This window comes from Manacus candei, unplaced genomic scaffold (genome assembly GCF_025592945.1).
Source record: "Manacus candei isolate 608988 ecotype Guabito, Panama unplaced genomic scaffold, ASM2559294v1 h1tg000064l, whole genome shotgun sequence".
Lineage (NCBI taxonomy): Eukaryota > Metazoa > Chordata > Aves > Passeriformes > Pipridae > Manacus > Manacus candei.
The window spans coordinates 3,415,259-3,441,332 of record NW_026138112.1 but is presented as its reverse complement, the minus strand read 5'-3'; the positions used below and the strand labels follow the sequence as shown (position 1 = coordinate 3,441,332).

General features: G+C 41.9%; 2 protein-coding genes across 2 annotated transcripts in view; one reads left to right on the top strand and one right to left on the bottom strand.

Moving 5' to 3' along the window:
* Positions 1 to 5,558: 5,558 nt before the first annotated feature.
* On the bottom strand, positions 5,559 to 20,564 carry CRKL (CRK like proto-oncogene, adaptor protein). The gene is made up of 3 exons (XM_051805437.1): positions 19,772 to 20,564; positions 16,129 to 16,591; positions 5,559 to 7,486 (listed from the first exon to the last, which is right to left on the bottom strand). Exons 1-3 carry the CDS (start codon positions 20,083 to 20,085, stop codon positions 7,352 to 7,354), a joined length of 912 nt encoding a protein of 303 aa, XP_051661397.1. The 5' UTR covers positions 20,086 to 20,564; the 3' UTR covers positions 5,559 to 7,351.
* A 220-nt stretch (positions 20,565 to 20,784) lies between these two features.
* MED15 (mediator complex subunit 15) overlaps positions 20,785 to 26,074 on the top strand; it is a 47,573-nt gene continuing 42,283 nt past the window's right edge. Inside the window, exon 1 of the mRNA XM_051805426.1 lies at positions 20,785 to 20,789. The gene's annotated coding sequence lies outside the window, so the exon portion shown is untranslated. The remainder of the gene's footprint in view (positions 20,790 to 26,074) is intronic.

The window sequence follows — 26,074 nt, the reverse complement described above, 5'->3', positions numbered from 1 at the left end:
TAGGTCTAGTTCTCCAAAGTGCCGAGTAGGCACAGCTATTCCAAGTAGTCGGGCACAGCGGGAGGTGTTCGATCTTCACGGGATGTGGCCCTTTCTTGCACAAGGAAGGCCAAGCCTGATGAATTACATTTCCTTTGTGCCTGCAGAGCGTGAGGCTGATGCTCAGCAGGAATCCAGCCCAGTGCTGTGTATCCATCATCACGGCAGACTTGGAGCCAAGTCACCAGCTGCGATACCTGGAAAGAGAAAAGCTGTTTCTCTTCAAGGTCAGTGGATTAATGGTATCACTGGTCACAAGATGAAGGAAAAAAAGAGACAGTGTAAGATTACAGAAATGGATTCAGAATATAGAAGTCCCCATGAGAGCCCCTGAACTACCTCATAGTCTAGATCAAATTAGTGAAGTAACAGAATGCACTAAAAAACTGTGGGATTACAGTCTAGAAATACAGGGTGCCATTACTTCACAGTAATGAAAAATGGGCAAGTTTGATTTTTTTATATTTTTCATGACAAGTTAAGGGTAGCAACAGTGGCTGGGTTTGTCACTTCTGTCAGGAGCATCCCTGGAGGTCTCCAGCTTGGCTGCTGAATGGTGGTGGGCTGAAAACGGGTCGAGTGCCAAGAGTTTCAAACCGACTCCTGTTGTTCACTTCTGTCAGTCCCTTCTGTCTGTTCAAAACAGCATCCACTCCTCACTCGCCTCTCCCCCCACATCAGTTGGGTCTCAGGTGCAGGGCAAGCTGGAGGAAGGCAAAGCAGCATGTCCAGTGCTGCCCTTCTGCCCCTGCTGCCATCTGAGAGCCCAGTGAGAGCTGCTCTTGCTCCAGGGTCTGGAGAGGATTCAGTGGATAGTGCAGACTGGGATCCCAGTGCAGCACAGGGGGGTTAACAGTCCCTGGGATCCACACTGTCCCTTGTGCTTTAGTGATACATTTCTAGACCAAAAGCAAGTGACGGATTTTTCAGCACTGACTTTCAGCTGCCCTTGTTGGACCAGCCAGGACGCACAAAGCAGGAGCCAGTTCCCTGCGGATACCCCAGATTTAGTTCTGATCCCAATTGTCTGGTGCGCCAGCGGCGGGTTAGACTAATAACTCGTGCAGGGAGGGTTCTGGTTACAAAATGCCTGGAATGAAGTAAGCAGGTGCTGGGAAGGTTATTTGAGGGGAGCACTGTGTTAATTCCCTATCCCTCGCTCCCTGTGCCTACCTTGGAAGCAGCGTGGATGGTGTCTTCCACAGGTGAGGCTGCACCTGGCACACAAGGGGTGCACTGAGCAGGAGCAGTAGCTCAGCTTTAGCTCCCAAGGGTCATGCCAGTCTGGAGCAGCAGGGATGGGTCCGAGTCACAGTGGTGGGTGCTGGATTCCCAGGCTGCTCCCACGGTGGGCAGCTGGAGCAGCGTGTGGATAACCTGACCCAAGGTGGGCACACACCAGTCTGTGTTAATGAGTCACAGTAATTGGTGCAACTCTGGCTCTAGGCAAGCTTGTAGGGCTTGGATTTCAGAGCAGGAGGCTCACTCTGGGACAGCTGTGATGTTTTCCTTCCCTGTGCCTGCCTGTCCCGCTTGGACATGCAGTCCTGCTGCAGGGGGGCTCAGCTGTTTGTGCAGCAACTGCCAGTTCACAGCTTGGGGTATGGAGGTCTCCTGAAATTGGAACTGCTTTACCTTGCCCCGCTGAGCTGTGACTGGTGGTCCAACAGCTGCTATGGGAGCAGCTGACCTGCCCTCTAAAAAAAAAAGGCAGAGGGGACAATGAAGGGGATAGAAACTGCTACAGTTGCTCCAAGGTGAGCTGTCCCTGTTGGTGAGTGTGGACCTGAAGAGCTTTTGTATATGCACAATCTACACTATGAAAAATCATGTAAAAAAACTACAAGGAACTGTGTTCTGCTGTGGCTGCATTTTATCTGAGTGTATTTAGCTGTATTTCCTACTGGTGTAAGCTCCAACAGACACACCTCTGGGTATGTCCTAGAGAGGTGTTTGTCATCACACTGGTTTAGAAATAAAACCTTTTAAATGAGTGACAAACTGATGAACCCAACTCATCCCAGCCAGCTGGCACAGAAAAATTAAGGCTTATACTGCCTGTTGTAGGACTGACCTAACTAAACTAGATTTGCACTGGTGAGAGCTTGGATACAGGTAAGCCAGAAATACACCCAGGTGCAGTTACTGATTGTTTCTCATTACCTTTGACTTTTGGCTGAGCACACTTGGCTGTTGCTGGAGGTTTCAGTGGCTGCTGTGCTGGGCACTCCTGGTACAAATCCCCCATCCCAGCTGCAGCGAGAGGAGGGCTGTGCCAGCCAGTGGAGAAGGTGAGTGTCCAGAGCAGTGAATCCCAGGCACCTCCACTCCCTGGGGTGTCAGAGAAGCCCGGGTGGTACCAGAACAGAACCAAGCCCTGGCTCACCCTGCTTTGGGAGGGGTGTGCAGCACCTGCCTTCATCTGCACTTTGCAGGGCACCCACGTTGTGATCCAGTGTGCAGGAAGCAGATCACAGCTGGAAGAGCAGGGACACTTGGGTTTGCCACATAAAACAAAAGATGCCATGAGAAGCAGCCACAGCAATGGGCCAGCACTGCCAGGAAGCCAAATGCACACAAAGCAGCTTGAAACAGGATTATCAATCCCACTGCATGTACCTGACCTGTTCTTGCTTGTGTCATTACAACACAACTGGTTTTCTCCGAAATGCAACTTGCCAAATGTGACTATTTGATGATAAGACACTATGCAGAGTTGGCTATGAATGTTTATTAACATCACATGGAAATCTGTACTCCAGAGAAGACAAACACAAGGCTGTCACCATACCTACAGAGTCCAGGGAGCCAATGCAAGCTTTGTAGGCTTCTCTTTTGCAGCAGTTGAGTGTCTGATGTTCCTCTTAAGTTTTCCTCCTATACAGGATCATCTCAAGTATCAACACCCAGTTAATGATTTAACTGAAAAGCCTTAAGTTTACTTAGTGCTACTCTTGATCTGGATTGACTAAAAAGGCAAAAAGACGACCAGGATCCGGGTTCTCACTTCCGAAAGGAGACGTTTCTGATGTGTTGCACCGGCACCAGCCAGGATGCCAGTCACTCCCCTCTCCCGCACCTGCACAGGTTACACCTTATTTACTCAATCAATAATAAGCTAAATTCAAACCATTTGCATAAATCAGTCACTCTTACAAGCACAGTCAAGGGGAACACAGTAAACAAAGGTCATAATTTCCAGAGACCTTTAAAAGCCTTGGCCAAAGAGCAGCGTTAAACACAGTGGAGGAAGATCAGACGTGTCGGGCGTGAGGGTGGAGGAGACAGTGATAATCTGGATAACCAGAGATGCATCTTTTTCAGGTGAACCTCCAGAGCCCAGCAGAATAGTCTGAGAGAGGCACGAGGATGAAACAGGGAAGTATCATTCAGCCTGGCAACAGTGTTTTCTCCTGCTTAATTCTTCCTTTGATTCTGGAAAACTTCAGTTGGCACTCTGTTCACCCACGAAACAGGGCATCATAATGACAGAGTAAGGGCTTACATACTCTGCTGTTATTGTCAAGGTTTTAAGACTTAAAGACAACAAATAATACTGTAAGTTGAGGCGAGTTTTATTTAGACTGTACAAACAGGGCACTGGGGAAAAAAACACAGTGGCTTGATGTTGGGACCAGTTCTATGATTTAAGTGGAGTAAGAAATTAAAAAGGCACTAATCTTAAGAAAAGACACTCCATATATTCTAAGAATATAATTCATTTAATACTGTTAATTTCATAGCACAAAAAATAAAACAAGCTATGATCCCCAAAATAAATTTTAAAAGCTTACACTTAATATTATTGCCTGAAGATCATGGTCTTTAAATTACATATTGTGTTTAAAAGTTTACACAGTGAAGACTGTCTCAAATACAAGGCCACCTTTCCCACTGCAATAATTGTATCCTTGACCCAAAACACAACTTTAACACAAATAAACAGAAAATGACAACTATACAGGAACGCTTTCACTGGTCCCAAAAGGCAGTCTTTTAGGCAGGTCTCACTTTCAAATGCAGGTAATTGAGGAAAATGCTTGAAAACTGGACTAGAAAACAAAGGCAGCCCACTCATTTCCAGGATGTTAATACAATATAAAAATTCATTTACAGGCACATGAAATGGCACAAAGAATGCTGTTTTTCCCTTTACAAAAATAATGCTCAGGCTCTTCAGAGCCCCAACCCAAACAGGATATTCCCTTTTGTTTATTCTTTCCCAATTTGTAAACAATCATGAATTAAATTAGCGCTTATCCAGTGATGGACACTGATTAAAACAGTCTTCATTTAAACTTTCAGACTGGTCAGAGGCTTCAACGTCTATATACACATGTACACAGCAGGAGGAAGCCGAGCACTAAGCCTACGGTGGCACCAGGTCATTACACCAGCTCCTAGTTCCAAAGCAAGAACAACTTTAATGGTGCATAGATTGAAGCCATCACTTGTAGGCTCTCATGCTTCATATGAAGGTTACCTTACACGCCCAAGAACATTTACACTGATAGGTTATCACTCCAATTTAAGAGGTTTCATAAAGCAACAGACAGCACACGTGTAAGCAAGCGACAAGCGATTGAGAATCCAGAGTCCTTCAGAGAGAAACACACACTGATCCAATGCAGTCTTTATATGAAAATACTTGTCTCATAGTAAAATAGCCAAGACACATTTTGAAGCAAGGTTACAATCAGCTTAGGCTGGTCAGTATGCTACATAGAAACCACATTTTACATACCTGAACCACACCACTGCTACTTGGAGAAACACTGTTCATTTGTGGCCTAAAACCAAGTTCACAGAAATTTAAGAATTCTTGTCTTTGCATCAGATGCCACTACACACAAATTTTGCATAGTTTTGAAGGAAAATGTTTTGCTTTTCTGCAGAACATAATTAAACCTAAACCAACATCTGTGTTCAAAGTGTACACCTTATTCAAGGAGGGGATGAGTCAAGACATTTATTTCAGTGAAAAAAAAAATCAGGTTAAAAGCTGTGTTCAAGATCTCAAATCTCACAGTATTTATTTACCAAGCAAAGGAAGAATTCAACCATCAGTCTTCTGAAGAGCTGCCTGTAACTAGGTCAGGCCTGAAATAAGATTTCTCTGCAGCAGACTGAGTTTAGTGCAGTTTCTGTATTCAAAAGATGACTTTCAGTAGTACAATCTGTGTAGTAAACGTGTGGGTATCGTCGGGGCACAGGAAAAGCATGACCTTCTTTAGTTAAGAGCTGCATAGCTTTTCTTTGCAAGACAAAATGTCAATGCCTATTGTCAAGAATTACAGCACCAAACAATTCAGTCAATGCTACTCTACTTCACAGTTAATTTGGTAGTAAAATGCTCTACAAGAACTTCTAGACTGTCAGCCACTCGATCAATACTACAGAAAACAGCTAACAGATGAACGGAGAGACTTCTTTAAAACCCGGCACTTTGAATGTCTTGTTGCAAATGCCATTTTTGCAGTTCAATGCCTTCCACCTCAGGATCTCATGGCACTTCCATGTGAACTAAGAACAACGTGCTTTTATTAGGATCAGGTAACACAAATCGACAAGAAAATGTGCTGGAGCTTAAGACAATGTTTATATCATTTGACATTTATAAGCGGGTGTTTGACGTTTCTCGTTTTGCTACAACTGACAGCCTTCAGAAGTTGAAAAATGGAGGCTGCTGTTTTCCTGTAGCTTCCACACTGGACATTTGCTTTAACCAGGCTGTCTGAAATGGGAGGTTTTCTGGTTGTAGTCTCTGCAGACGTGTATTCTGTTAATTCAGCATTCCACCATTTTAAAAAGAGCATTCCAGTTCACCTACAACACGCATTTGAAGAAGGTGGCACAGGATTCCACTGCACCTACACTTTGATATCCTGCACCCAGGCTCAGGATGAGCACCTGCATGCCATGGACTGCACTTCCTGCAGCCATGTGCTCTCTGCTGTAGGTACAGTTACAGCAGGATAGGTTAGGTACAGAAACAGGGAAGAAGTTGTACTGATAACAGACACCTTTGTGGCCTCCTCCAGCCTGAACACTGATTTATCACATGGGGAACTCAGGCAGCTGACTCCAATTAACCATTTTCTAGAGGATGCTGGGAGGGGGAGGGACCTGGGGCATATATAAACCAGAGCCAACTCATTTGGAAGGGTAAAGAAACTCATGATAACATGCAGAGTACTTGGGGTACAAGCAAGGAAGAAGAGGGAAGAACAAAAGAAGATGAAAGCAGCCCTGGAAGAGAAGCAGAGCAACACAGAGACACCCTGGAAAAAAGGTACTGTGTTTGAAAGGGAGCTTTCAATGAGCTGGGGCTGGCATAGTTAGGAAACTTTGGAGAGAGCAGGGAGCCTACTGAGAAATGGATGTAAAAGGTGTTTAATTGTTGAAGTAAGAGGATTTTATCAGTATTTACCAAGTTCTTCTGTCCTGCTCCTCTCCACACTGTGGCAATCTGATCTGTCTATCAAGTAATAGATGAGCACTTCTATACTAGTAAAACTACACTTTCAACACAGCAGAAGAGCTGTATATAGACCAGGCCAAAGTGTTTCCCCTTAAAGCTCACTTTCTACAGTTAGTGCTTGCAAAAATCATAGAAAGTCATTAAATATGTCAAAACCAGGTTACAAGTATCAAACCCTCCTAAGTTTCCTTATAAATAAATGCCTCAGCTTCAATGCAGCTCAATCAATGGTTATTTGCATTTAACACACACTGTTTCAGGAAGGTCAACAACAAGCTTAAGAGTTAACAGAAAGGAGCAGTGTCTAATACAACTGCTTAGAATACATAAGCTCCAATTATTGTCCTTTGAAGAGACCGTCATTTTAAATGTACTACCTTAGGACAGGTAATTTTAAAACTAAATCTTCTTCAGTCCTAAAATTGCATTTTTGTTGTTGCTTTTCGTTGGACAGTAATGCACGAGTTGCATGTTTTGATCTAAGATTAGGGCTCTTCCTACTGAGCAAACTAGAAAAAGTCCATGGAAGTCTCAAGAGGAAAGGTTTTCTTCCCATACCTCTCTGCTAATATTCCGGTTCAGTCTTCTCCAGCTTAAGGCCCAACAGTTTTAAAAGTGAAACTAAAATTCTGGATGATGCAACTACGGTATGAAGGTCAGGCAGTGACTTCAGTTGTATGTACTCCAAATGTATATTAAAAGAACCGTCAAACTGCAGCAAGCTGGAAAATGGGCAATGCTAGCAATGTGCCATTAAGTCATCATCCCACCTCAAACAATGCTAATGAGAGCCAGGAAAATGAAGCAGCAGTGTAAATTGGGCAGAGGGAGTCACTCGTTCTCATCTGGGTTTTGAGGGTCAAATATTTTCACGTGTGTGAAGGGGAACAGCCCTTTCCGACCGTTGACTTCTCCTTCCCACTGACCATTTATATTCATCCTTGTAACCTTCACTATATCTCCAACCTGTGGGATTGGAAAAAAAAGAGAAGTTATCACACCTCTGATGCAAATCAAATGAAGAGGAATAACAAATACAAGCCTATTACAGGGAAAGAAACCTCACCCTCTTCTTGGCATAAGGTACAATTGTAAAGTCACTTTCACTTAACTACCAATATTTTGCTGCTAAAAAGGATAATGTTGTCTGTGTATTTCCCAGAATATATGTGTATTTACATATACTCAACATGTAGATTTACCAATAGAAAGACAAATTACGGAACTACACCTTTTCCTATAGAAAGCCTTGCAGCTTTATGCAACAGTATCTTTAGCTTAGATGCAAATTAACATCACTAAAGCTTCCATCAGACTCAACATCCATTCAAAAGAGCACAGTACTTGTACTGGTTTTAGCATCAGCTGACCTACAGGAAATTTAGTTTTTCAAAGAAGGATCCCTAAGGCAAAGAAACCATTACTTGAAGTTTTAGTTCTGATTATCATAGTCTGAGAACCTTCTGTAGTTTCTAAAATAATGGTACAGTTCTAAAGCAGGCAAAAGCAATCTCAAACCTCTCTGTTTTAGTATTAGATATAAAGATTCTAGCTTTATTTGTTGTTTTCACCTCTACTTCCTGCCAAAGGATTTGAAACAGGAATGATGACATGTCAAGCCTTTCCTACCATAACTGTCTCTTCCTGTCTGGCAGTGAAAGATGAGAAAAGCCTAAACTATGATGGAGCAAGAAACATCAGCCTACACGATGATGTTACACTCTTATTGTTCAATACCTGTATTTAATTTGCATTAGGCCAATTTAGAAAGCAAAATATCCCATCTGACAAGCAGCATTTAAGATGAGCTAAATGCTCATTCTCAAATGCTTCAGGACAGCTGAACACGTGGTCTCTTGCAGCAGCTCTCTAACTTTCCCCCTCCCTTCCTGTTTACTTAATTGACTCTATGTGGTAATGATAGTAAATATTAGAAAACTGACATTATCAGCTAAGAACTAATGTCACAAAAAGTAGAACCAGCCTATGACCAAGGGCCAACAGTTCATAAGTTTCTTTCCCAAACCAGGTTCAAGCTCTTTGTAGCTAAGTCTCAGTTACCAGACTACTGCTATGAAATTCAAAGGAAACTAGCTTTAATCTTCTTATTTAAGGAAAAAAAATAGACTTTAATTTTGATACAGTATGTATAACCACTTGTCTACACTGTCTAAATAGTATTAAAATTCAGAATAGATGCAGACAGGCCCTTGGCCAAGGTCCTTAAACTAAAATCTTTCAGGTAAGACCTATGTACTTTATGTTAAACTAAAACCCACTAGTTTATAAAACAATGTGCATGTCCCTAGATGATTTGAAGCCCATTTAAACCAGTTACCATTACTCCAATAGATATTTTTGAAGATCACTCAGGAGCAAGAGTCCTCAAGTGAAATTTAAGATACCACAATAAACTCCTTGCCAGTCAGTCACTCAGTGTTACATCTCTTACAATATAGTTTGTCCAACTTTGGAGCTACTTCTAGAGATTTAAGCTTTATGTTGCATGTTAGAATACAGCTAGACATTTAAGCAAAATGTGTTGCTCTACCTTCTCTATTTTTTTCCCACTCTTTGGGTTGTTTGTGTCCTGTCTAGCCTTCCCCAGTCTGAGACTATCACACTTGGAACCATTGTAATCTTGTACTTCTGAGAGAGGAGAAAACTCTCTGAACTCCCATGAGTTCTCAGGATATAACTCAGACTACATTACTTTTTTAAATGGACATTTTTATTTATGCTGTTCCTGAACTCAAACATGAAGCCAGCATACATAGGATGAAGTAGCTGAACGCTACCCATGATAGTCAGCACGTACACACAGCATTAACCTGACTGGTTTTCATCTCTGCAGGGCCTGCTGCAGCATGCTTTAATTGTGTATTTGCTAAAAAGCATGATTTGTCAGACTTCTCACCAAATAGAAAGGCTAGAGAAAGCTTTAAATAGTAACAAGATGACCTAAACAGGAACCCAGCGAATGTCTCTTTAGGAAAAGGCTGATAATATCTATAAATACTCAGTGTTACATTGCTATATTTAAATAACCCTTGAAGACAGATCTAAGTTCCAAGTTTTAGACCAAATTGAAGAAGATGCAGCCAACTTCACACCAGTTAAAAGCTAACAGGAAATTGCATTTACACCAGACCATAAACCCAATCCACCCTCAAACCCTTTAATATTAAAAATCATCTCTAGTATAATGGATCAAGAACATGGACCTGCATTTTCTGAGAATCCGACAATATAATTCTGTTCATGTGCTGTAGAGTTCAATCCATTATTCATTTTGAAGCTCTAGAAAATTTGGCTCTGAATGATTTCACAGCATGGATAGGTTTGGGAGCCTTACTTCAGCTGAGTGAAAAAAATATTTACAATATGTCTCTTATTGCATTGCAACAAACTGCCATGTAGATTAAGGATGTAAAATGTCCTTTACACTGTTGGGTGGGCAAAGCTATATATATACACACATATATATGTATTTATACATCAGCATCTGCCACTAAAGAGCTGGCTGACAAAAGCTACTCAAAAAATACTCCTATATGCCAAGAACCACTGGAATACTAAATTAGTTTGCAATAACTTTATATTATTTTTTATTTTATTTTTTAATGAAAGCTTCTGAATATCATCCTGTGTGATATTATCTCAAAAATGCAGTTTCCCTGAGAAGGCTAGATGAAACAGCATGCTGAAGTGAGATTTTTTGGAGCAGGAACCTTGATTTCATGATAGAGTAACTTATGGATCTTAAGTTAAAGACCTTCATTTTGGCAATGTTGAGAAGAATCTGGTCAAGTAATCCCTCTATGTATTTTCCCCCAAAATATTAAGTAAAAGCACTATTTGGTAAGTGCTTTATAAAGCTTCTATAATATGGTCAGTTGGGGTGCAATCTCCCACTAAAATATTTAACTTTTTGCAGAGAGTGTTCTAAGCCAGTCAGAGGGATTGTCTTATGATTAGGCACAGGACAAGAGTCAGGAGACCTGGTTCTATTCTCATCCCTGCCACAGACTTCCTGTATGACTCTGGGCAGCTCATGGCCCTTATCTATAAATTAGGATAACACTTCCGTAGACTCAGCATCTCTCAGGTTAATCCAGTCCTAAAGCACACAAGCATCACTGGATGGAAGCATCACTGCTGAAATGAGTAATTCTTCTGAAATGCAGCCATTTGGTTCCACCCAAATGATAAAATCAAAACGTATTTTAGATAGCATCTTTCATTATGTCCTTGTTAGAGCATGAATTCAAAGCCCTGGGGAAACAGGAGCTGTGGAACATGCCTGTCAGAAAGGTTGCTTCATTCACTCTGGACTCTTCCATACCTGTTTCCCATTTGTAGCTGATTCATACTCTATAAAATGCCATTTTATTCACACAGTCAACCAATTCATTGAGTTTTACAGATATTCCAACCACTGTATGTTAACAGTTCTATGGCTCATAGAGTTCTGTAACCTAAGTTTAAGGAGATAAAAATGCATTCAAACTCTAAATCATTCTTTTAGCCCACTGGGTCAATACTACAGAAAGCACAGCTCTCTGGAATCTCTGGGGTGATGAATCTCAGTCATTATCCTAATTAGCATCACACCTCACCTTCTTTGTATACGCTAATGTTAGTTACCAAAACCAACAGAGAAGAACAAACAGGAGACACTGAGAAACTACCTGAAATCCCATTGTCTCTAAAAGGTATGAAGCTACACGAAAGAGGCAGAATCCAACCACTCTGCAGACAGACAAAGGGACACTGAAGGCGCTGGTGCTTTATGCATTCGAAGATCCAAGAGACCAACAGGCTGAAAGCACAGCTTAATTTTCCTCCACTTCTGATGTTCTGTGCCAGAAAAATAATAGCTGATGCCCAAACCAGAGAATCAAATGGTTCAGAGGAAAGACTTTTTCTATTCTTGAGACATGAAAAGAGGTCAAAGGACAGCACAGAAATGTGGAAGTCCTAGATGCTATTAATCTGGCCTCACCTAGGAACAGTAAAACAAAGGAACTTTGCTTTTCACCTAGAGCTATGAAAACAGTCAGAGGAGGGGTTGCAGCACTGAAAAAGTGCTGCTTTTCCTTAAATGATAGCAGCCTGTCTCCCTTGGATTAAACCACCTGTCATGATTGTACAGAATTTGGAGAGCTCACTTTCAATTCAATAGTTAAAACAACTGAAGTTCCCCAATCAACCCTTCAGAAGTACAGACTCAATATTTTGCTCAAAATCCAGACCTTGTGGGTTAGATGCATTTTAATCTTTAATACAGCAATACTCAGTTTTCTTGGCTTGAGAAAAACACAATGCTTGTTGTCTACTGAAAGAAGTAGCCTAATTTCCTAATTAAGAAAGTTCTCCTACTAGCACATTTTGGCCTACTTCTCTCAACTTTCCTTTGAAGAGGGAAAAAGTTAACTGTAACCTAATTGTAACAAGCTCAAGAGAAATATTGTAAGTCAGTTATATAATTATAAACATTTCCCTGACGGGTTAACTTTGTATAGCAAACACACATGTATATGATTGATACATCATGAAAAGATAAACTACTTAACAGTATAATGCTGGCACAGGGCTACAAAAACCTATCATTAGTATAAAACTTTGCTATAAAAATATAGTGCAACTCTTGTTTAAAAAAATCTCTGATTCCAAAACGCTGTCATGTTAAGTCTGGAGATGAAGTCTAGGACTATTCCTGCCTTCAAAATTGTCTATGACACTTATTAGAGCTCTTGCAATTTATTTAGGAACCATTCTTTAAACATGTGACAGGTATAAATCCAGTGGCTGCCGCTGATCTCCCATTTTCTGGTCCCTTATGCCATTTTGTTCCATTTTACAAGTGAATTTGGAAGTTGTTGTTCGTGTCCTGGTTTGAGCTTATCAGTTTAGAAAAAAACTTTGTTAGCATATTATTACTAACAGGCTGGCTATAGGACTACTACTAGTTATTAAATGCTGGGAAACTTCCAGGTAGACTTTGCTGCTCTGTATCACAGCGACAGTGCCAGAGTTTCTGCTCTTACAAAATTCATCACCTTCTTCAACTGCTGTTCCCATATGCTATGACCTTTGAACATAAGATTGCCCTCCTAGTTTTCCATAGTAAAGCAGGATTGAAGAACAGCAGCACATAACCCTGTAAGGTAGAGTTCTAGTCCCAGTAAACACAGGACACTGTATCCCTGTCCTTCATATCCCTTCCTCTACAGCACCAGAAAGGAAGGAAATAGCTTCTTGGCTTAAAGCACCCAAGTAAAGAAACAGATCTGGGTTGGCTGTTGTGCTTTTCAGTTGTTGGTTGGAGTTCTTTTATTTTTATTTTGTGGTTTGGTTGTTTGGTGGTCTGGTTTTTGGTTGGGTTTTCTTTGTTGTTTTTTTTTTTTAATGCAGTATCCATGAAAATTCTACATATATTAGTAATAGTTGTAGTGAGAAACTACAGACTTCATTTAATTAAAAGCATTAAATCTGAACTGCCAAGGTAACTAACTCAACTGACAAGAGCATACATAAATCTTAGAAATACATGTAACTTATCACAGGCTTTAATTGTTCCCTAGTGCAGATAGATGCCCAAAGTTATATGTACCACCAGCTGTAAGCTTTGAGATAGTAGCTACACTTGAAACTAACATTTTAGCATATAAACAGATTATAATTTTTTATTTTAGAGAATAAAAGTAGAGTATATAATGCAGTAGGATCTAGTCAACACTTAGACATCAGTCATTTCAATAATACCAATAGTGTTATCCAGAGAGGTTGTTAACTCCCCATCCCTGGAAGTGTTCAAGGCCAAGATGGACAGAGCTTGGAGCAACCTGGTCTAATGGAAGGTGGCATTAGGGGGTTGCAACAAGATGATCTTTAAGGTCTCTTCCAACCCAAATCATTCTGTGATTCTATATGAATGCTAAATAAATGTAGCCCAGCAGTAATAAATGCCCTAGTACCTAGTATCCTACAGAAACAACATTGCAGTTGCTCTTAAACTGTCACACTTTAAATACTATTTAAAAGCTGAACACTCCATTGTTATCTAACCGAACAGGTCTTGTTTCAGATTTTCTGTAGAACAGTCACTTTACATTTTTCATTTGATAAATTTAAATAAATAAATAAAAATAGTATACTTTGCTTACAAAACAAACTTCTCTATAACAGGCTGGCTATGAATTTTTACCTTTTCTTAAAGAGAAATTCTGTCAGCTTATGTAAGCAATAGTGTACAATAGAAAAACTGGACCTGCAAGCAGGGAGCTTGTCCCATTTTCAAGCTGAACCCAGGAGAATGACATCCCTCCACTTAAAAGGAAGTCAAGCATTACTATGCAATAGCTTTATTTACTCCAGATGGTATTCTCTTCCTTTTAAGTACTGTCTGTGTGCTGACCACACAGGGCTAGAGCCAGCAAACAGATATTTTGCTCCTATATTGTTTTGTCAGTTTAAATGAGATTGCACAATCAGGAACCATGTAATTGTACTAACAAGGTGTGCTACCTGTACAAGCTGGGCTTCCATTTAGAGTACACTTATACTAAGGTAGAGTATGTCAAATACTATTCTTATGAAAGAACACCATGAACTTTCTTCCCCAGGACATTCCCACAACCTGTTCTTTGTCTAACACAAGCTACTCTCAGTGGTCTTACAAAACAGAAGCTTCAAATGGTTTAGATTATTTAGTGATGTGTAGAGCCCTGACAAGGCTGAGATTAAATATATCATCATGGCCCTGCAGGTGTTTGGCAGCCTGAGGGAAAATCATGAAAAGATGAATGTGTTTTTCTTTAAGAATAGTCTATGTGACAAAAAAGTTCCCTATGCATGGATAGGTAGGGAGAAGCTGTAATCACTGATTTCAATGGAAAGATGGATCAGTTCCCAGAATTCTGCTTCTGAAGCTCTTGAGAGGGCACAGTGTGCATAAGGTGCACTTGCAAAAAAAACCAGACTGCATGGGAAGACAAAAAGGCATGAGGCAGTAAGTGATTATTGGATGAGAAGAATCTCTCAAACAAAACTTCAGCAATTTGAAGGTTCAAAACAAGTCAAACCTACGTGTTGGTCAGAGAATTAATCCTACTGGTATCCTAGAGTGGCTAAATTGACAGGATTAACTAGTTCACCTAAAGAGCAAGTCAGAAAAGTCTATTTGGGGCCAACTTTCCAAGTGGTTCTGCCACCCTGGAGCAATGCAAGTTCCCTGAAGTAATTCCATGGCACATTGATAACACAATCAAATCAATTGCTTGCCGTGCTTTGCTTTCAGAAGCATAAGTAGTTTTGGCAGGAATCTTCTGTACAGTGCAACTGGCAGTGAATTTACACTTTGTTCTATGATAATTTTCACACACTGTTCACAAACAACAAGCTGCTAGATTTCATAAGACACAAAGAAAACCCAGTGATATATATTTAACTTTTAACCCCATAAGAGTAATCACCTGTAGAAGTCTTACAGGAGGAAAAAACACTTAGGGCGAGTATTGTGAATAACTGGAAGTCACAAATATAACCTTTCAAATTTCAGTCCAAAGTATCAGCCATAGGTAACAGCTTTAACTTGCAAAGAGACTGAGAAAAAGCAACAGGAAAAGTTCAAAAGTATTTTTAAAACCACTATTTTACTTGCTAAAATGTTGTTGCTTCCTATGCTTGTTTCCTTGCATTTGTTCATTGAAGGTATTGCAGCACACTCAGATTTAACCTTGGACACCAGCATTTTTTCCAGAGGAGATACTTTTTAACTGTGGTTAATAATCTAAATATAAAAGTAACAGTAACAGTCTCAATGTTTTGGATATAGCTTTAGAAAACGTATTCCAATCCATCATTTACTTCAGTTAAACTAACACTGTAACACGTATTCTTTACTATTTACAGACTAAAGCTTTAAAATCTTAAAGATATCCCTAATAAAAATAAAACAAAAAATGCTTTGGCAAGCACAGGAACTTCCAGCACAACTTTAGAGGTTACATTACACTCCTTCATCTGACCTCTTCACCCCCAATTTAGGTCTTAAGGTGTCTCAAATTCCACTTTTTCAAAAGTAAAAGGGACTGAAGTATTTCTTATATATTCTGCTCAGATTTCAGCTCTCAGTATGAGATCAAGTGCAGCTGAGGATCAGAAAGACTGTGTGTATCAGCAATCCTTACCTTTCTCTGAAGGATGCCAGTTCTCAATCTGGAACACTGCAGTGATTAATGAAACATCTCTTTCCTTCTCCAAGATTAGGTGGAGAAGCCAAGTCATCCTCTGACTAGCACTTACTTCCACAGCAGCATGTGTACACTCCACTACCCTTGCAACATCTGAACTGTTGAACAAGCAAGGGAGGGAAAATACAGGTCCTGAAGCTACTGACTTGGTCACTTCTCTCAAAGGAAGTGCTATAGATGAAGCAATTTTTGTAGATGTTTCTTCAGACTGTGACCTAACTTGTCAGTCCCTTGACATAACTCAGCAGATTTCATACAAAGTCAGGCACACTGGCTTCACCACTGACAACTTTTAGTTTCTTCGTTTAACAAGGCAACTGAAAACCCTAAGACTTGAGAGGAAACACTTACCTCTAATGCCAGTGCAGTCTTGTCATAAGCACAGGGTACTCTCTTTTGGATAGCTTTGGCATAGACTGGTCCGTTCTGTGTTGATGGCAGAGGATTGATCACTGCTCCGGGTGTGCTGGATACTGAGGGAAGGGGACTTGCAGTTTGAGGCTGAGCATAAGCGTGGGCAGGTTCTGGAATACCGTAACTGTTGGAATTCCTGTTTCCATGCTTCCCAATAGAAGATCTGACTAGCTTTTCTACATAAGGAACAGGAATCATCCCAATCCGACCATCCTTGTTTCTGGCGCTCCACCACTGTTCTTCTGGCTTCTCCACAATGACCAGTATCTCGCCCTTTTTAAATGGAAGATCCTCGGCATCATTGCCAGGAAAGTCATAGAGAGTCCGAACATACTCCACATTTTCTTCTGCAGTGGACAGAGCAGGGGCAGATCCAGATCCCATGGGTGGACTTGGATACCTAAGTGTAAAGAAGACTTGGTAAAAGTGATGGCTACTGGTTTGTGTTTCCAGTAACAAAGCCAAGTACCGGTTTTACAGCAGGAGCATCGATTAGAGAATTACTTGTTCAGCTTTGTAATGAAAGTATTGGCTTGGTAGCACTGTGAGGCATTTCATGAGTAACTCATGCTCTCAAGTAATTACTTAAATACCCAAATTAGCTACCCCAGAAACCCAATAAAAATCTATCACAGATGCAGAGAACAGGGAGAAATAATGCAAAATCTTCATCCTCCTGTTCTGGATTGTTGTGAGGACTTCTGAGCGGAGTAAAGTTAATTCTATAGCTTAAGTTATGACAGGCATGAGAGAGAAAACAAATAAAAATCATTTGGATGACTGGGGTGGAAGGTCCATAAAAATGTAGCTGTGAATCTCTCCAAGAGCCCCCCCACCCAAAGTCACCCAAATGATTTGTTTGATTTTTGACTACAGCATCCACTTCTAGAGACTTTACTAACTCTAAATGCCAGACTTGAGGCACCATAGTGGAAAAACAGAACAGAAGTATGACATATTCATAAAAGACAGTATGAAATACTTGCATCCACTGGTAAGAAAGGAGTAAGGAAAAAAAGCTAGCCTTCTAGAAATATTCCATTGCCTTCTTAACCATAGTATTATCTTTACTTTATTCACATAATTGTTTATTACTATGTCCATCATATGTCAAATACAGTCACTTTGTTGTCTGTGATAATATTCTACTGGCCATCAAATGAGACTATTTTCCCTGCAATGTATTTCCATCCTAAATGTTATACATTTTATTCGAAGCAGCTGTCAGAAATCTTAACGGATATAGGCCACAGCAGATACTTATTATCTAAGATATGATAGCAAGAATGCATGTCATTAGCCTACTTCAATTCTCTTCTGCTACTTGCAAAATATGATGGAATTCAAACCCCTATGATTTTTGCACGATATGCCAGAAGCCCTGAACAGAAAGATATTCAATCTTTCAGACACCCTGCTGCAGTCAAAGAGGGGGGAGAGAGAGAACCCTTCAGGGAGCAGTCACTCTGCATAGGCAAGAGCTCAGGAACATCTGTAATGATGGTCAGAGCTCACTATTAGAGACACAAAACAAATAGGAAGTTTAAAACAATCTATTTTCAACTGTTTGAAAGTTTAAAATGTCATATTTGAGATCTAAAAGTACTGCACGGCTCTGTACAACAAACTGCTTAATTCTACTGCAAAAACCACCTTTCAGGTTGTACTTTATGACATTAAAAGAATGAACAGCTTTCAGAAGCACAAGCATCTGAGTGCAATGAAAATGCCAGAGAAATAAGAGTTAGCATAAGAGTTCTGAAGCAAATACCTGTCCACCCCTATTCTAAATCTAGTCCATTAACTAAAAATAAAATAAAAAGAAATCCGGAAATGCTACCTCTCATCCTCCCTCTTGCAGCAGGAAGTTTCCTTAGAACAGAATTTCAAACCATCAACCACGTCACTGATTTTTCTAAAAAGAGGTTTAACAAAAATCATGCTAGGGAAAACCACCTAGTTGATCCTTATAAAAAAAGCCTGTCAGTTCACAGCAGGTTGGGTCCCATCTGTCTGTGCTGGGAAGAACAATAAGCAATTGAAACCTTGAAAATAAGGTGGTACTAAAATGTTCATAGAACATTTCACCCAGGACTCCTGACAAATACCAAGTGAGCAAGTGAAATCAGCTCCAAGTTTTCAAATGCTTTGAGAAAGCCAAGTCAGCCATGGTCATAAATGATTAAGAATGAGTTTTTTCATCAAGAAAGGTACAAGAGTATCCAGGTTCAGAGAACAGAGATAAAGCATAAAGATTGCTTCAGTGTAAGACTTCTTTGCTCCCAACTGTCCACAAGTTTAAGCATGCACATAACACTGGGCAGCTCCAGTTAAGCATTCCTGCAATGGTGGAAGTGATATTTTTTTTACCTCCCCATCCTTCTAGCCACAGTCACTACACAGAAGACTTGTGAGCAGCTTGAAGAGTTCTTAAAGCTAGTGCTTTCTGTCACATCCTGCTCATCACCTGATAGCTTCTCAGAAAGACTTCTGACCACTTGAGTTTTTTCAACTTGACAAGCTATTGTCAACCTTTGACAACTGATTGTCATTAACTACTGGTCTATGCCAAGGTTAAATTGTGATTATAAACCTCAAAGTTATTCTTCTCCTATAAGAACTTGCTAATCTGCAAAACGGAATAAGATTTTAAAATGCAGAATTTAGAAGTGAACCAATCTGAATTTCTCTTTTTAATTTGCCACTACTTTTCTAGTTTTTATTTCTCTTCATTCTATCCAGGAAGCCCAAAAGCTTTGAAATAAGATACTGAGAAAGGCTTTATTGATGAAAAATAAGGAGTATGTGTTCTAGGGTTTTTGATGAGCAGTTTACTGATGCAGGTTGCAGGTATGTCCCATGCTGGGAACAGGACAAAGAAGGAGCTCATAGCCAAGTCACATTTTCCCATCCTCCTAGAACAGCATTTCTCAGAGTATGCAGATATAGATATAAAGTGACATAACCAAACTGTGAGAAATAAATGCTTTACATTTTTCTGGGGTGGGAGTGCCACTCTAGGAGTTTGGGAAATGCTGTTCTAGAATGTATTAATGCTGACATAACAGGGTGAAGCAGCCTAATCACATAAAGGCCTGTTCTATTGTAATCAGTGTGGATGCAGGGGCAGACAGCAAATTATGCTCCGAGGCTGTACTTCAATCCCTGAGAAAACGGGTGAACCAGCTTCTCAACCATCCTTGGAACATTAAGACAATACCAGCAGGGTAACACAGAAAGGGTGACGTGCTTCGGCACGACCACACCCTCTTGCAAGGCAATTATAGACAGTGGTAGAGAGTTACACAGTACCTTTACACATCTACACGTACTGTAAGGACAGGGCCGCTGCGTTATGTGGATGATTTGACTGAAAGAACAACCCGTAATGGTCAGGGAGAGCCAGAGCCTTAAGAAGGCCCAGTATAAGAAAGAAATGTTTCCTTCGTACACATAGTATATCCACTGCCAGGATCCCGGAGCTACTCGGCTGGACTATGACACCTTTATAGGTCTCGCCTCCTGGTGCCACCTGGAGCAAAGGTGGCGGTGCGGGGGGCGGGGGCAGGGTGGCACTCACCTGGGCGCGGGCTCGATGAGGGTGGTGGTGTCCAGGTAGTGGATCTTGTAGAACTCCAGCAGGGCGGGCAGGTGCTCGAACTCCTGGTCGCCGATCTTAAAGCGGCGGTTGGGCAAGGAGTTGATGATGTAGTGGGAAACGCGGGAGTTCTCGGACACCGAGAGGACATAATCGCCCGGGCAGGTGGACGAGTCCCGCACCAGGAACATGCCGTGCCGCTGCCCCTGCAGCCGCGTCTGCGCCTCCGCCCGGGACACCGGGCCCACGTACCAGCTGGAGCGGTCCGACGAATCGAAACGAGCGGCGGAGGACATGGCTCCGGCCGGGGAAGGGGAAGGGAGGGGAGGAAGGAAGGTGAGGAGCCCGAAGGCCCAGGCAGAGGAAGAGACTCGGAGAAGGGAAGGCCTGGGCAGAGAGGCCTGGGAGGCGGCGCGGGCAGGGGGCGAGGGGGAAAGCGGCTCGTGCCCAGCCCAGGAGAGAGGAAACCCAGGGAAAAGGGGAGAAGGAAGCTCCGCGCCGCCAGAGGCGGAGGGCCGAGGAGCGGCTGGGGTGGGGCTGGCCAGACGCGGCGCTCAGGGCCCCCGAGTCTCCCTCAGCGGCGGGGTGTGCAGGGCATCCTTCCCGCCTCTCTCAGGCCTGTGGCGGGCCCGGCCAGGCGGGTTGGCGAAGAACAGCGGCGGGTGGCACGGGCAGGCGGCGAGCGGAGCCGGCGCGGGGCGGGACGGGGGAGGCAGAAGCGCCGGGCGCCGCGTCCTCCCGCGGGTTCCCTCCCCTCGCGAGCCAAGCACCAAAATGGCGGCGGCGCCGGGCGGCGGGAGCGCTCCCAGACACCGCCCCGCGCACGCGCCATGGCGGCGGCGGCGCGCGGCCGCGCCCGCCCCGGGGCCGGGCTGAGGGCGGTGGCGGCGGGACGGGGTCTCGGTGCCCCGTCCTGGTGTTCAGGGCGCAGGGAGAGCCCTCCTTCCGCAGTTCCCCGGGCTGGAGTCACTTAGACCTTCCCGGCGCGCCCCCGGCCGGGGTGAGTGAACGTGCGCTGAGTGAGGCAGGGGTGGCCCCGCGCCCACCGCAGCCCCTCACAGGGCAGGGCTCCCTCGGTGCTGCAGGCGCGCTTTGGCGCAGGTCACCCACAAAAACTGCCCAGCTCTTGATTTTAAGACATCTGAGGGGGACTCTCCATCTTTTGCCCATCCCTCTCTCGGCATATCCTCCCTCCTCGGTGCCGCCCAGTCCCAGGCTTTCCCCTCTTCGCCTCGGTGCCCCGAGGCACCGTGCGGTTCCCTTCCGTCCGGGGTCTCTCCTGCTTCCCTCCCCTCCGCACTCCTGGATCCGAGCGGTGACAGCACCCTGACCCCAGGCGGTTTGGAGACAGACATCGCCTCCCCTGAGGTTTTGGTCTTTTACTAGTTAATTTTTTTTTTTTTTTTGTAAGGAACAAAACGGACCGCTGTGATAATCATCTCTGATCTCGAGATAACTTCCTACGTGCTCCAAGAGGCCGTTTCCTGCCTCTTTATAGCCTTGTTCCCAGATAACGGGGTCGAAGCCCTGTCTGGCTCGGGCGGGAGGGAAGATGGTGTCGCAGCCGCTGAGGAGGAAGGAAGCCCCGGAAAGGACTCAGCAGGGCTCTGGGGCAGCACTTGGCGCCTGGTGGGGATGAGCTGTTCGAATTCGAGAGGGATGTTGGCGCGGTGACCCCACACAGGCACCGAGGCCTCTGCGCAGTCTGACTCACGGTCCGGAGGGCCGGCGGTGCCAGTGCCCCTGTGCAGCTGCAATGGGCAAGAGGCGCCACAAAACAACTGCGCTAATTCCCCACTCGTGCCAGAAACCTTTGCAAATTGTGTGATTTCTAGCTCAGTCTGGTGACTTTGTGTAATTTGGGCTTTTGATTTTGGTTTTCTTTTCGTTTTGCTTGGGGCCTGGCAACGTGAAATGAAGCAGCACGTGAAAGCAAAAAAACCAGTTAAAATGGAGAAATAGATTTAAGATATCTGTCTTGAAGTGCCTAACCAGACTGTTGTCCAGTCTTATTCCACCTTTGTCGCCTTTCCTTCATGCTCTGCCTTTTCCAAAAATGACAACGTAGTCATTTTTTTTTCTCTTTGTTCTTCTTCCTACATTGGCAACTAGTGCCGACTGAGGTGTCTGGATTGGAACATATGGGCTGTGTCTCTGCAGATATTTAGCAGGGTTCATTTAAAATGGAAGATTCCTCCAATGTCATCCTTATGTTTTAGACGAAATCATCCAGGAAAGTCTCATAACACCAACTAACACAAAAGGATCTTAAAGCAGCTCCTGAATACATGTACAGGTATCATTTTACCAGCCTCTGAAATACAGCCATCTCCTGGGTGGAAAACAACAGCTGTTAGTCATGTACAGCAACACTGGCAAAACAGTGACCCAGAGATGAATAATTACATCTGAAAATCCACATCTATGCAAAATATATTTCATCCATTGCTAGGGAACCTTACTTAGTAGCTATACCTTTGATCCATTCCTACTGGTTTAGGTTCTTTTATCTGCCAATAAGAGTCAGTTTTAAACACATATAGACAGGCTGCAATAGATTATGAAGGTTGTTATGTTTTCTTGTGTCATTTGAACAGGTTTGGATTATTTTCTGTTTGGCCATGACCAAAATACAGATTAAAAGATAGCACTTGAACTTGCAATACCATGTTAAATATTGTTTAAAAAGAATTACAAAAGCCACAAGTTAGCAACAGATTTAGTAACACATAGTATATAAAAAGGAAATAAAAATTGCTATTGCTGCATTTGATTGAATTACAACTTTTGTTAAAATAAAAATCAAATGCAGTAGATCAAATACATAGTGATTTTGCCTCCGTTTTGCATGGATAATACTAAAATATCAAGAGTTGAAACATGTCCGAAATAAATAGTATTAATGATAACTGGGTTTTGTGCAGTACTGCCTGGGGCTGGACTGATGCTGGAGAACCAGCACACCCACCTTCCCACCCAGAGAGGATTCTAAGGCATGGAGAGGTTTTCAGTTTGGAAGGAAGTGCCACATTTAGATGTTCTGATCTTGTATGTATGTGGGCTGTGTGCATCCTTCAAGTGATTCCCCCCTCATTTTCAATAACTGTGGTTAAACTAGAGCAGATCTTTTAGGTAAAGGATCCCACATTCTACTTCCATATGAGAAAAAGGGGACTTGTTCCAGATCATTAATGTTAGCTGGTAAGACTGGGCTTCAATTTCCTAGACTAAAGAGAGTCATTTCAGGTGTATTACATCCCCACAACTGCATCTGGTTTAGGAAGAATGGATGAGAGTCTGGTACCACTTTACCTTTTTATTACATATAAATACATTTATACTCTTTGACTTTACCTGTTGGCAGCTTCCACCCTCAAAGCATGGCCAAATAGTTGTAGCACTGTGGAGGAGCTGGGGAGCTCTCAAAGAGCATCAGCTGCTGATAAAATAAAAATTCAGTTGGCAGAATATTCCCTTGAGAAGGTCCTGTACCTCTCTCCCTGTGGCCAGCTGCTCCTTCTTTCTTTCACCAGAAGTTTCACACCCCATCAGTTGGGCTGAATGCCAAATAAATTGTATTTGTGGATGATCTCTAAGTAAGGAGAAGTAAATTTCTGTCAAGGGTACAGAATGAGAATCCTTATTTTGTTTCAAATCAACTACTGGGTATGGTTCCAATGCAAAATTAACGACCCTAATTTAAACTATGAGGAAACGGGAAAGAATATGTTGGATTTGGAGGTAGACAGCTGGAGAAGAAATACAGTAGTGAAAGCAGTTATGAAACAAAAACTGAAGCAATCACAATCACTTCTGCAAACGGGGAAGCCAGAAATACTTCAGGATACAAGTCCACTAATTACAAATCTGGCAAATATGCCTGTACAGCTTTACCTCTGTGCTAGCAGGAAATAGGAAAACAGATCATCAAGAAACCTAATTATTATTCTTCTGGACTTCCTAATGCATCAGCAGTTTAAGTGTTGGTATTTTGATCACTCACTTCTGGAAGAGCTGTTTGATTGTTCTCTTACAGACCAGAAATAACTTAGAGCTTTCTTAGTTCATTGTCCATCTGTCCACAGTGTCTTGTGTTATACTCTCAGGCTTACTGTAAAAAAATTAATGCTTTTTACTGTCAGACACAAGATTGACACATTTAGGACATCAGAGAATTTATAAATAAAAAATATGGAATCAGCTGAAAATCCCTATGAGTACACGTTTTTCTTGAGGTAACAGAAAGCTTAAGTGGGCTCTTGAAGGCTCAGTTCCTGAAGCATCACTCTTGATAGGATCAATAATATTTACAGCTCTGTAATCAATCTGTAATCTCTCCTGCAATTTGTTTATATAGGTAATTGTAGTAAACAAGAAATGCTTTATGTCTGCCAAGTTAGAGAAAATTGCCAATTTTAAAGCAAAGCAATTTTATTATTGTTTAGCCTATGTGTTAGTTTGTAAAGGTACATGCTGGACTAAAATGAGCTACTGCTAAATGATTAGGATCAATTGAGCTAAGCTAAACTCCGTGTTTTTATACCTAAATGAAACATATGCAAATAAGATAGTGCATACTGTAACTTTCATCAGTCCCATTATGCTCAAGTGTAAAGAAATTTTGGGGGTGAAAGCAACAGAATTTTTGTTTTCATCAAATAATAACTGCCTAAGGTTTAGTTCATGTAGCTTAGGGGTATTATAACAGTAAGTAAAAAAAAATAAATAATGCAGCACTAAGGTAGATGATCATCTGCTTTAAGGAAAAGTAATTTCCTTGTAACTGCATTCTAAGCCTTATATTGATTTGCTTTGCACAGCACCCAACTGCAACATTAATGAATAATGCAATCATAAAATTGCATACGCTGATAAATGGAGTAACAGATGAGCTGACTATCTAAAAATCAGTATTCAAACACAGAAGGAGTGACAGGGTAGAAGCTGGAAAGCTCCCCCACGAGCTTTCTTAAGATATTTCTTTGGCTTATTAATTACTCATGAACATCTTATATTCTATGTAATCTAAGAATTAGCCTCTCAGCGTGGTTATTTGTAATAGTAAGTTATACCCTCTAGTGGTACACGTGGGAAAAGGAGCCAGACAAAGAATGATTATTTCTTTTTTCATTGTGAAAGAGGCTAAATAACATTTTATGTACACAACATAAATAACTCTATGACTTTGTATAACATAGGGTATCACTGTCTGTCAAGAAGTGCTAGTTAAAATGGAAAATGCACTACATGGAGTTAGCTGTCTGGGCTTAGCTATGTCCTTACGTCTGAGAGCTGCATTTAATTCCTACACATTAAAAGTAACTCCTCAGGCAAAACAGAAATACTCATCAGTCTCTAATATTGCAGTGTAATAAAGTCTGTATTTCCAGACTCTGTGTGCAGTCCAGAGTTCATTATCAAAAAAAGATTTTTCTGAAAAAGCTCATAAACAGGGTTTCCTGCAGTTACCAGGTCTTTTGTTTTATTTGCCAATTGGCAAAGGTTCAGAAACTGAGGTGAAAATTGACTGTGCTGGAGAATAAAATTCAACCAAAGCCCCTCTTACCAAGAAAAAGCTGTTGAACTTATTTAAAGAAGTGTGCAAATACTCTTTAATCTTTTTCCAGAAGCCTAGCCTACTAATATAGAATCACTTAGATCCATTTTGAAAACATCTTTGTTTCCATAACAGAATATCCCCAAGTAATGGGGTATGCAGGAACTCACTCAAAGTCTGAAGTAGGGCTGAAGTCCAGTATTTGTTGTGAGGTGATGACCCCTGACAATCATTCTGATTGTCACTTTGGTTTTGCCCTTCTGCAACCCCGTTATTGCTACAAGATTTAAAAGCTTTTGGTAGTTTGCCAAGATTTTCTGGTGGCACTTGTAGCACTGATTACTTCCCACCCTTCCAAGAGGAAAGATCTCACACTATTCAGGTATCACACTAGTTCAATGAGCTTCTAAACTAATGTTAAGCAAGATGGTAGTCAGGAACCAATTATTTTAAGGCCTCATGAAGGAAGGATTTACTATGCCTTATCTTTCTCAGCTGTAGCTCCTGGCATTAGTTCAACTACTGCAGAGTCTTGGACCAATGTCATCTTCAATACTTCTTGTTATCTCGTTATTATTTTTTTCTTTTGCTGTGGCAAACCAATCTCTGTTCTCTTCATCCTCTTCTAAAGCATATAATAAAAGAATGAAAAAATTGCCCATTTCCCAGGCTGGTGTAACTTCACTGATATTGTAGTAGTACTATAGGATCTAATTAAGCTCTCTAGC

What these genes read in the sequence shown, in the direction of transcription:
- CRKL (XM_051805437.1), bottom strand. Translation starts at nt 20,085, where the DNA reads ATGTCCTCCGCCGCTCGTTTCGATTCGTCGGACCGCTCCAGCTGGTAC. An exon ending in CTCATCGAGCCCGCGCCCAG is followed by an intron (nt 16,592 to 19,771) that starts GTGAGTGCCACC and finishes CTTTACACTTAG; the next exon opens with GTATCCAAGTCCACCCATGG. An exon ending in AGACTGCACTGGCATTAGAG is followed by an intron (nt 7,487 to 16,128) that starts GTAAGTGTTTCC and finishes CCAATCCCACAG; the next exon opens with GTTGGAGATATAGTGAAGGT.